Here is an 11,861-nt window from a genome sequence, read left to right on the forward strand (position 1 = left end):
GGACTTAAAGGAGTTACTGTATATTTTCTTCAACCGAGGATTTGGATTCCAGTCTACCGTTGGATTCCACAGTCTACCTTTGGATTCTACAGTCTACCGTTGGATTCCAGTCTACCATTGGATTCCACAGTCTACCACTGGATTCCACAGTCTACCGTTGGATTCCACAGTCTACCGTTGGATTCCACAGTCTACCGTTGGATTCTACAGTCTACCGTTGGATTCCACAGTCTACCGTTGGATTCCACAGTCTACCGTTGGATTCCAGTCTACCATTGGATTCCACAGTCTACCACTGGATTCCACAGTCTACCGTTGGATTCCACAGTCTACCGTTGGATTCCACAGTCTACCGTTGGATTCTACAGTCTACCGTTGGATTCCACAGTCTACCGTTGGATTCCACAGTCTACCGTTGGATTCCAGTCTACCATTGGATTCCACAGTCTACCGTTGGATTCTAAAGGATTTTTAAATTCAGTTCCATTCAATTATTTTGACTTGATAGGCCGGCATTCAGTGAATTCAGACCCACTGTAGAGGAAGAGGAAGAATCTTTGTCTTGTTTTTTTGTGCAGCGGCCTCTGTAGTAGTGGCTGTGGCTTCTGCCACGCGTGGGAATAATACCGTGGGTTCAGGAACAGGAGATCCAGAGGCTCCGAGAGTTGATCTGTGATCCAGTCATCAACGCTCCCACCATCACAAAAACAATGCTATAGAGATACAGACAGAGTTTATTTCACTTGCTTAGCCAATGTATATTTCCCATGCCAATAAAGCCCCATTTAATTGAATATATATATATATATATATATATATATATATAGAGAGAGAGAGAGAGAGAGAGAGAGAGAGAGAGACAGAGAGAGAGAGAGACAGAGAGAGAGAGAGAGAGACAGAGACAGAGAGAGAAACAGAGAGAGAGGGAGAGAGAGAGAGAGAGACAGAGAGAGAGAGAGAGAGAGAGAGAGAGACAGAGAGAGAGAGAAAGAGAGAGAGAGAGGGACAGAGAGAGAGAGAGAGGCAGAGAGAGAGAGAGAGGCAGAGAGAGAGAGAGAGAGGCAGAGAGAGAGAGAGAGAGAGAGAGAGAGAGAGAGAGAGAGAGAGAGACAGAGAGAGAGAGAGAGAGAGAGAGAGAGAGAGAGAGAGAGAGAGAGAGAGAGAGAGAGAGAGAGAGAGAGAGAGAGAGAGAGAGAGAGACAGAGAGAGAGAGAGAGAGAGGGACAGAGAGAGAGAGAGAGGCAGAGAGAGAGAGAGAGAGACAGAGAGAGAGAGAGAGAGAGAGGCAGAGAGAGAGAGAGAGAGAGACAGAGAGAGAGAGAGCGAGAGAGAGAGAGAGAGAGACAGAGAGAGAGAGAGAGAGAGAGAGAGAGAGACCAATCCGCCAGTCCAATAGTTGCTTGCGTTGCATTTAGTGGTTCATTGGTGGAAGAGAGGAGCATTGCTGGTGGCAGGACAGAGAGGTGCTTCTCTGGCCTGGCAGCCTCCCTGGGTGCATAGCAGCCTCCCTGGGTGCATAGCAGCCTCACTGAAAGCATATCAGCCTCCCTGGAAGCATAGCAGCCTCCCAGGAAGCATAGCAGCCTCCCTGGGTGCATAGCAACCTCCCTGGGTGCATAGCAGCCTCCCTGGGTGCATAGCAGCCTCAGTGGAAATAGCAGCCTCCCTGGGTGCATAGCAGCCTCAGTGGAAGAATAGCAGCCTCCCTGGGTGCATAGCAGCCTCCCTGGGTGCATAGCAACCTCACTGGGAGCATAGCAGCCTCCCTGGAAGCATAGCAGCTTCCCTGGAAACATAGCAGCCTCCCTGGAAACATAGCAGCCTCCCTGGAAGCATAGCAGCCTCCCTGGAAGCATAGCAGCCTCCCTGGGTGCATAGCATCCTCCCTGGGTGCATAGCAGCCTCAGTGGAAGCATAGCAGCCTCCCTGGGTGCATAGCAGCCTTCCTGGGTGCATAGCAGCCTCCCTGGAAGCATAGCAGCCTCCCTGGAAACATAGCAGCCTCCCTGGAAACATAGCAGCCTCCCTGGAAGCATAGCAGCCTCCCTGGGTGCATAGCAGCCTCCCTGGCTGCATAGCAGCCTCAGTGGAAGCATAGCAGCCTCCCTGGGTGCATAGCAGCCTCCCTGGGTGCATAGCAGCCTCAGTGGAAGCATAGCAGCCTCCCTTGGTGCATAGCAGCCTTCCTGGGTGCATAGCAGCCTCCCTGGAAGCATAGCAGCCTCCCTGGAAACATAGCAGCCTCCCTGGAAACATAGCAGCCTCCCTGGAAGCATAGCAGCCTCCCTGGGTGCATAGCAGCCTCACTGGGTGCATAGCAGCCTCAGTGGAAGCATAGCAGCCTCCCTGGGTGCATAGCAGCCTCCCTGGGTGCATAGCAGCCTCCCTGGAAGCATAGCAGCCTCCCTGGGTGCATAGCAGCCTCCCTGGGTGGGTGAAGAGGAGAGGAGCAGTGTTAGTAGAAGATCCTTGTTCGCAGGACGATAACTCAGAGCGTCTTGATTGGTAGGCTTAGAGAGGATCCTTCTTCTGTGGTGGTCTCATGGTGACATTATACCTGAATCGGATGACTGTCTGTGTGGGTCTAGCTGGGGAGCTCCCTGACAACGGAGCCTTGCTGGGGCTCAGATAGAGCTGGAGAGAAGGGTGAGTAAACTCTGGGACTGGGGCTGCATGAGGTTGTCAGCTCTCTGGACTGTATTGCTACTACTAACCCTCATCTTTCATGTAGACCAGCTACAGCATTGTAGAATTAAATCCATTTAGATTTGTTAAAAAGTTAGACTGTTCCAGCATTGGTGGGCAATTTAATTTGGAACTGTATACTACCAGTACCCAAAGAAAGAACAGACATGTCAATGTATTATATAATGTTCAACGCGGACAACATTGTCAATAAATCAATGCATAATGACGCCCTCTGATTAGAATTCACACAACAACTCAATGTGATAATGAAAATTACCCAATAATGTTGTATATTAACCTACTGTTCACTGGTGTATTACACCCACCAGCAACCCCCGTTAAAGCCCTGGAGGTCGCCCTCATAGAAATAGGAATTAGAATACTAGAAGGGACATGAACCTTCTTATGATGGGATAAAAGGTCAGACATTTTGGTCCGGGAGTTGGTCGACCATGATTTGCCAGTGCTGTGATAAGATACTGTGTAAAACACTGAATGTGAAGAATATCTTTACATGGTATGTTTGTTAGATAGCTAGCCAGTTAGTTTTTATTCAAGGGATGATCCCATACATTTTTCAAATTAACTGCCAATATGCCAACATTCCATTCAAAGAGTCAATACACAGGCTCTAATCTGTAGATAGACTTGGACAAATCTGTAGACAGACTTAGACAAGTTGTAAACGCAACAAGTGCTAATATTGTATCATATACTGGCTCCTGAGTGGTGCAGCCGTCAAAGGCACTTCATCTCAGTGCTAGATGCGTCACTACAGACCCTGGTTCGATCCCTGACTGGCTCAGCGTTTGGCCGGGACAGGCACGTCATTGTAAATAAGAATTTGTTCTTAACTGACTTGCCTAGTAAATATTGTGTCAGTATAATAGCACTTTCAGCTTTATAACATTACATGTTTTACATTTATGGTCTGTTTACATACACTACATGACCAAAAGTATCTGTACAAAATGCTTGTCGAATATCTCAGTCCTAAATCTATAACAGTCTCCATGTTTCTGGAAAGGCTTTCCACTAGATGTTGGAACATTGCTGCAGGGACTTGCTTCCATTCAGCCACAAGAGCATTAGTGAGATCGGGCACTGATGTTAGTTCCTGTTCATCCCAAAGGTGTTCGATGGGGTTAAGGTCAGGGCTCTGTGCAGGCCAGTCAAGTTCTTCCACACAGATCTCGACAAATCATTTCTGTTTGGACCTTGCATTGTCATGCTTAAACAGGAAAGGGCCTTCCCGAAACTGTTGCCACAAAGTCGGAACCACAGAATTGTCTAAAATGTCATTGTCTGCTGTAGCGTTAAGATTTCCCTTCACTGGAACTAAGGGGCCTAGCCTGAACCATGAAAAACAGCCCCAGACCATTATTCCTCCTCCACGAAACGTTACAGTTGGCACTATGCATTCGGACAGGTAGCGTCCTCCTGGCATCCACCAAAGCCAGATTCGTCCGTCGGACTGCCAGATGGTGAAACGTGATTCATCACTCCAGAGAATTAGTTTCCACTGCCACAGAGTCTAATGGCGGCGAGCTTTATATCACTCCAGCCGACACTTGGGAAGGCGCATGGTGATCTAGGCTTGTGTGTGGCTCCTCGGCCATGGAAACCCATTTCATGAAGCTCCCGACGAACAGTTCTTGAGCTGACGTTGCTTCCAGAGGCAGTTTGGAACTCAGTAAAGAATGCTCTAACCGAGGACAATTTTTATGTGCTAGGCGCTTCAACACTCGGCGGTCCCATTCTGAGCTTGTGTGGCCTACCACTTCGCAGCTGAGGCGTTGTTGCTCCTAGACGTTTCCACTTCACGATGACAGCACTTGACCTGGGCAGCTCTAGCAGGGCAATTGTTTTTGACAAACTACTTGTTGGAAAGGTGGCATCCTATGACAGTGCCACATTGAAAGTCACTAAGCTCTTCAGTAAGGCCATTCTACTGCCAATTTTTGTCTATGGAGATTGCATGGCTGTGTGCTCGATTGTATACACCTGTCAGCAACGTTTGTGGCTGAAATAGCCGAAGTCACTAATCTGAAGGGGTGTCCACAAACTTTTGTATATAGTGTATATTTTAGAGGCCATTTTTACAGAAAATTGGTATAAAACCTTACATTTTTCAAATTTAAAATTTGTCATTCAGCAGATGCTCTTATCCAGAGCGACTTAGTTAGTGTATTCATCTTAAGATATCTAGATGGGACAACCATATATTACAGATATGAAAGTACATTTTCTTCAATAAAGTAGCTGTCAGTCAGAGCTAAAAGGGGGAGAGGCAGTCAGTTATTTATATTATTTGTATATTTATGATTACATGACTATTTTATGTTGACAATAATTATATTACATATAATTCTCAGACTGCCGTAAGCCACTGCTATTGCTATTACCAGTTCCCCTGCTGCTGCTATTGTGAAGTCTCTGAAAATAAATGAGCTTTTTCTGCCTGGCGCTCCAGGCTTTATCTTTCAGAACCTGAAGTCGGATTGAGCCTGAAGCAGCAGAAAAAACTTGTTTGAAGGAAAATCACTATTATGTCCACATCCTTCAAATTTCACCCTATTCCCTGTGTAGTGCATTACCCCATAGGGGTGTCACAATCTAGATGGCCTTGACATCAGTAGAATAGACTGTAGTTGCTTGCCAATGTGGTCCTCTGTAGCTCAGTTGGTAGAGCATGGTCCTCTGTAGCTCAGTTGGTAGAGCACGGGTCCTCTGTAGCTCAGTTGGTAGAGCACGGGTCCTCTGTAGCTCAGTTGGTAGAGTATGGTCCTCTGTAGCTCAGTTGGTAGAGCATGGTCCTCTGTAGCTCAGTTGGTAGAGCATGGTCCTCTGTAGCTCAGTTGGTAGAGCATGGTCCTCTAGTTCAGTTGGTAGAGCACGGGTCCTCTGTAGCTCAGTTGGTAGAGCATGGTCCTCTGTAGCTCAGTTGGTAGAGCACGGGTCCTCTGTAGCTCAGTTGGTAGAGCATGGTCCTCTGTAGCTCAGTTGGTAGAGCATGGGTCCTCTGTATGGTCCTCTGTAGCTCAGTTGGTAGAGCACGGGTCCTCTGTAGCTCAGTTGGTAGAGCATGGGTCCTCTGTAGCTCAGTTGGTAGAGCATGGTCCTCTGTAGCTCAGTTGGTAGAGCATTTAAAAAATATATATTCTACCTTTCTTTAACTAGGCAAGTCAGTTAAGAACAAATTCTTATTTTCAATGACGGCCTATGAACAGTGGGTTAACTGCCTGTTCAGGGGCAGAACGACAGATTTGTACCTTGTCAGCTCGGGGATTTGAACTTGCAACCTCCCGGTTACTAGTCCAACGCTCTCACCACTAGGCTATCCTGCGGCCCTCCACTCTAACCACTAGGCTACCCTGCGGCCCTCCACTCTAGCATGGCGCTTGCGATGCCTGGACAGTTGATTCTCTTCCCGGGACTTTGTTAAACCAATGTGCATGGGTTCCTGAGTGGTAGAGCGGTCTAAGGCACTGCATCTCAGTGCTAGAGGTGTCACTACAGACCCTGGTTCGATTCCAGGCTGTATCACCACTGGCTGTGATTGGGAGCCCCATAGGGCGGCACACAATTGGCCCAGCGTCGTCCAGGTTGGGCCGGGGTAGGCCGTCATTGTAAATAAAAATGTGTTCTTAACTGACTTGCCAAGTTAACTAAAGGTTAAATACCACACTGGCCCATGTTGAGTCCAATGCTTCCCACAGTTGTGTCAAGTTGACTGGATGTCCTTTGGGTGGTGGACCATTCTTGATACACACGGGAAAATGTTGAGTGTGAAAAACCCAGCAGCGATGCAGTTCTTGACACAAACCGGTGCGCCTGGCACCAACTACCGTACCCCATTCAAAGGCACCAGAGCTAGAGTGGTGTTGGTCACACCGCGAGACATCCCCAATATATCGGTCTTCACATCAAAATGTCTACAGCGTTTGAAGGTATTTTTGTGCCTACCCCAAAAAAACTAAGGGTTAAGTATGTTGAAAAAATACAAAACAATATTTCCTGAACTTCCTTATGTCTTCTAGATATAGGACAGCTACTTCAAAACTTCATTCCTTACGAGATATTATTTATTTTTTGCCATTCCTGAATCTATTATTCAATGCGTTTCTCTGGGCTATAGTAGTAAAGGCCAAATTCAATATTTTATCAAATAATAATATATACATATTTTTCAAATGTATACCTTAAGGGGTCCTAACATTCCAAAACAAGTAGAGAAATGACCCATAGTACGAACGTCTTAAAACAATTAAATATGTCAGCTTAGAGCCTCCGCCTCCCCATACCAATGGCTAACCCGTCTCCTCCCCTTCATCTACACTTATGAAGTGGATATATCAAGTGACATCAATAAGGGATCTGAACTTTCACCTGGATTGACCTGGTCAGTCTGTCATGGTAAGAGCAGGTGTTCCTAATGTTTTGTGTACTCAGTGTATTTCATTATCAATGCTCTGCACAAACTAGAACTATATTCTGCTTTTAAAATTTCTGGCACGCTCTCAGCATTTTTGTTTTTTCATTTAAACCCAGAAAATGTTTCCTTATTATTTGATTTCACTCATAAAATGATTTATTCATTCTGTGTCATAGAATCTGATGTCCCAGTTGCAAGGAAGCAGTGTTTGAGATTCAGATGAGCTTCTGTAAGGTGTACCTTCTAATCAAACCCCTTACTGTCTCCTCCTCTCCTCACAAACACTCCCTCTTTCACTTTCTTTCTCCTTCTCTATATCACATTCGTTCTCTCCTTCCCCTTTCCTCTCATTCTCTCTCTCTCTCTCTCTTCCTCTCTCTCTTCCTCCATCTACATTTCTCTTTCTCTCTCTATATCCCTCTCTCTCCGCCTCTCCCTCCCCCTCTCTCACTATCCCTCTCTCCCCCTCTCTCTCCCCCTCTCCCTCCCCCTCTCTCTCCCCCTCTCCCTCCCCCTCTCTCTATATCCCTCTCTCTCCCCCTCTCCCTCCCCCTCTCTCTCTATCCCTCCCTCTCTCCTTCTCTCTATATATCCCTCTCTTTCCCCCTCTCCCCCCCCTCTCTACAGGATAATGCATATCCTTCCCCCTCTGGAGAGAGAAGAAGGCACCATGAGCAACGTCACCGTCACCGACAACGCAGCCGAGCCCATCAGCAGAACCAGTGCTCCAGCAACGCCCTACCCATACCCCTACCCCATCTCCTTCCAGGTACACCTACAGTGTATGTCTGTCTGAAGTAGGTAATGTGATATGTGCCTTATTTACCTGATATCTGGATAGTTTACCGGATTACACACCTGGAATAAAATCATGATCGTTGGAGAAATGTTTATTTAAAAAAGATTTTTAACAGTAATTCCTGTATTGTTGCCAGACAAATTCCTATACGGGACTATGAAGTATTCATTCATTCATTCACTCAGGTGTCCCTGACCGGCTTCCTGATGCTGGAGATTGTGCTGGGCCTGAGCTCCAACCTCACCGTGCTGGCCCTGTACTGCATGAAGTCCAACCTGATCTCCTCGGTCTCCAACATCGTCACCATGAACCTTCACGTCCTGGATGTGTTAGTGTGTGTCTGCTGCATCCCACTGACCATGGTGGTGTTGTTGTTGTCTCTGGAGGGGGATACAGCCTTGGTTTGTTGCTTCCACGAGGCCTGTGTGTCGTTCGCTAGTGTCGGCACCGCAGCCAACGTACTCGCCATTACCCTGGACCGGTACGACATCTCTGTGAAACCTGCGAATAGAGTCCTAACGATGGGCCGAGCCCTGGCTCTGCTGGCCACCATTTGGGTGCTGTCGTTCCTCAGTTTCCTGGTGCCTTTCATGGAGGTGGGGTTCTTCGCCCCAGGCCAGTCGGAGCTGAACCAGACTCTAGCGGATGTAGTCACAGTGGCCCACACCAACCAATACTACACAGAGTTAGGACTCTACTATCACCTACTGGTCCAGATCCCCATCTTCTTCTTCACTGCTGTTGTGATGCTCGTCACCTATTCCAAGATCCTCCAGGCGCTCAACATCCGCATTGGGACACGCTTTCACACAGCATCGCAGAAGAAGAAGGCCAGGAGGAAAAAAGGTCCCTCCATGACGGCTATGACTTCACAGGCCACGGACGGGGCCATGGACCCATCCGAGCCCAGCGGCCGTGCTCTACCCCCGATGGGCATGCGGACCTCCGTCTCCCTCATCATTGCGTTGAGACGAGCGGTTAAACGCCACCGGGAGCGACGAGAACGCCAGAAACGAGTCTTCAGGATGTCGCTGCTCATCGTGTCGACCTTCCTGCTCTGCTGGACTCCCATAACCGCCCTCAACACGGTCATCTTGACCGTAGGCCCCAGCGACTTCACGGTCAAGCTGCGGTTGGGCTTCCTGGTCATGGCATACGGGACGACCATCTTCCATCCGCTTCTCTACGCCTTCACCAGGCAGAAGTTCCAGAAGGTTTGCCCACCCACTTCTGCCACATACACAAACAAAAGCACATACACGCACGCACACATGCACACACACACACACACACACGCACACTCCACACCACAGCCTAGATTACAGCCTGTTGACGATGCTTTCAGTGTGTAGTGTGTGTATTTTGTCGTGTTTTTATTGTGTATTTGTTTGGTGTAGATATTGTTTATCTATTGCATGGTGCCAATAGATTAATAAATGAATATCTTATCTGATCTTCTGGTATCTTTTCTTAATCTTCTGTTATCGTGTTTTATGTTATCTTCTGTTATCTTATCTCCTGTTATCTTATCTCCTGTTATCTTATCATCTGTTGTCTTATCTTATGTTATCTTATCTTATGTTATCTTATCTTCTGTTGTCTTATCTTCTGTTATCTTATCCTCTGTTATCTTATCTTCTGTTATCTTATCTCCTGTTATCTTATCATCTGTTGTCTTATCTTATGTTATCTTATCTTCTGTTATCTTATCTTCTGTTATCTTATCTTCTGTTATCTTATCTTCTGTTATATTATCATATGTTGTCTTATCTTCTGTTATCTTATCATCTGTTGTCTTATCTTATGTTATATTATCTGATCTTATGTTATCTGATCTTATCTTAAGGCTCTGAAGAGTAAGATGAAGAAGAGGGTGGTGAGCATCATAGAGGCTGACCCGCTGCCCAACAACGCGGTCATACGTAACTCCTGGATTGACCCCAAAAGGAACAAGAAGGTCACCATCAACGAGGATGCCGAGGCCAGGCAAAAATGTCTGCAGTCTTCAGAGGATGCTGTGGAATGACAGTGAATACTTAGAGACCTTGTCCAGAGGTCCGGATCTCAGGGTTTTGTCTGCAGAGGAAAGTCTTGGGCGGGCCGCATCATTTTCTTTTCAGACCGCCTATGTCCAAACGAATCATTTTCTTGATGTGAAAACGTTTTCAGTGTAAACTTAAAATAGCTTTAACCAGATGTAAAGTATGTTGAAAAGATAATACACCTATATATTTTTTAACTAAGATTTTATTTGACAACTAACAAACACCGAAATAAAAGACAGTCAGGGAGAATTTAAAGTTCCAAAAAATGATGCATTCAGGAGTATTTTTTGTCATGGCACGAGGCCCCCATTGATTTGTTATGACGTTCGAGTCCCTCAGATAGCATAAACCAAGGCAGAATGTGTAGAATTGCAAGAAATTAAATTTTATCTCTGTCAAAATGCATAAAATGGCCATGCCCCCCCCACCATGCATGCCCATTACCTAAGTCCCGTTTTGATCCAGGAAAAAAAAACGGGATCTCTTGGTGTAATGGCTAAGGTGTTGGGGTTGACAGTCGCTGGACCCAGGTTTAAGTCCCGGACAACGAGACCAGACAGAAATGTCTTCAGAGGATCCTGTGGAATGAAATCCTAGAATCTAGTCATTCTATATCTGTTGAATGAATTCTAGTCATTCTCTTTCTGTTGAATGAATGAACTACTTTAGGGCAAGACAACACAATAAGGAACGTTGACAGTGTGCAACAGATCACCTGACGGGTGTCGAACGGATGGTGGTGATTCAACATGTAGGATTGTCGGAAAACTGAAAACGAGGGCTGACGTTCTGTGGTCAGAGGAGAAAGGAAGGCCAAACGCTGCTTTCAGCCATTCATCGGCACAGTCTGTTTTGTCCTCGAGTGCAATCTTTAAAACTCAAAGCAGAGGAGGCTGGTGGTGGGAGAAATTGGAGGACAGGTTCATTGTAATGGCTGACGTTGAAAAAAAATGGAAAGCTATCAAACACATCAAACAAAATGACACCAGCCGCCACTGACTCTAAGAAAGGACTAATTATTAGGTTTCATCAGGTTGGGATGAAAACGAGGGAAACACATTCCACAACAGCAATGTAAATATACAGGTAGCTGCCAAGATAAAGGAAACCCCAACATAAAGTGTCTTAATAATAGGTTGTTGGGGCACCACGAGCCAGAACAGCTTCAATGCTCCTTGGCATCGATTCTACAGGAGTCTAAAACTCCATTGGAAGGATGCAACACCGTTCCTCCACAAGAAATGCCATAGTTTGGTGTCTTGTTGACGGGGGTGGAAAATGAGGAGCCGCTCCAGAATGTTCAGTTGGGTTGAAATCTGGGGACTGAAGTGAACACGAGCACACACACACACACACACACACACACACACACACACACACACACACACACACACACACACACACACACACACACACACACACACACACAAACCCTTTAAATCCCTTATGCTCCTTTGAGACCCCTCTCTTTCAGAGTCACTAAGTGAGACTAACTAACTAACTAACTAACTAACTAACTAACTGAGATCTCTTCGTCCCTGGTGGCCAAAATAACAGTCAACTCTGCATTTCAATCAGGAACCACACCTGTGTGGAAGAACCTGGTTTCAATATATTTGTATCCCTCATTTCCTCAAGTGGTTCCTTCATTTTGGCAGTTACCTGTATGTGTATCTACTGTAAATGTACAAATACCAGAGGTGGATAAATTAGTACTATTTATTGAAAACAAAGTACATTAGAGGGTTCATAGATAAAAGCTGTAGATATTGCATGGCTTTTGGTAACTGTAGCAATACATATATATTATATTTATATGTGTATATATATATATATTATATTTATATGTGTACATATATATATATATATATATATAATATTTATATGTGTATAT

General features: G+C 45.9%; 1 protein-coding gene across 2 annotated transcripts in view; it reads left to right on the top strand.

Moving 5' to 3' along the window:
• The window catches only part of LOC139376052 (G-protein coupled receptor 22-like), an 18,911-nt gene extending 7,586 nt beyond the window's left edge, over positions 1–11,325 (top strand). The window contains exons 1-4 of one of the 2 annotated variants that reach the window (XM_071118202.1): positions 2,468–2,646; positions 7,751–7,892; positions 8,108–9,136; positions 9,769–11,325. In XM_071118202.1, the coding sequence (XP_070974303.1) occupies positions 7,755–7,892; positions 8,108–9,136; positions 9,769–9,948 (1,347 nt within the window). In that variant the 5' untranslated portion in view covers positions 2,468–2,646; positions 7,751–7,754 and the 3' untranslated portion in view covers positions 9,949–11,325. Of the gene's footprint in view, positions 1–2,467; positions 2,647–7,750; positions 7,893–8,107; positions 9,137–9,768 lie in introns of those variants that run through there. The other variant, XM_071118192.1, reaches the window with a different exon arrangement.
• The last annotated feature ends 536 nt before the right edge of the window (positions 11,326–11,861 follow it).

The sequence above is a fragment of the Oncorhynchus clarkii genome, chromosome 2, assembly GCF_045791955.1.
Source record: "Oncorhynchus clarkii lewisi isolate Uvic-CL-2024 chromosome 2, UVic_Ocla_1.0, whole genome shotgun sequence".
Lineage (NCBI taxonomy): Eukaryota > Metazoa > Chordata > Actinopteri > Salmoniformes > Salmonidae > Oncorhynchus > Oncorhynchus clarkii.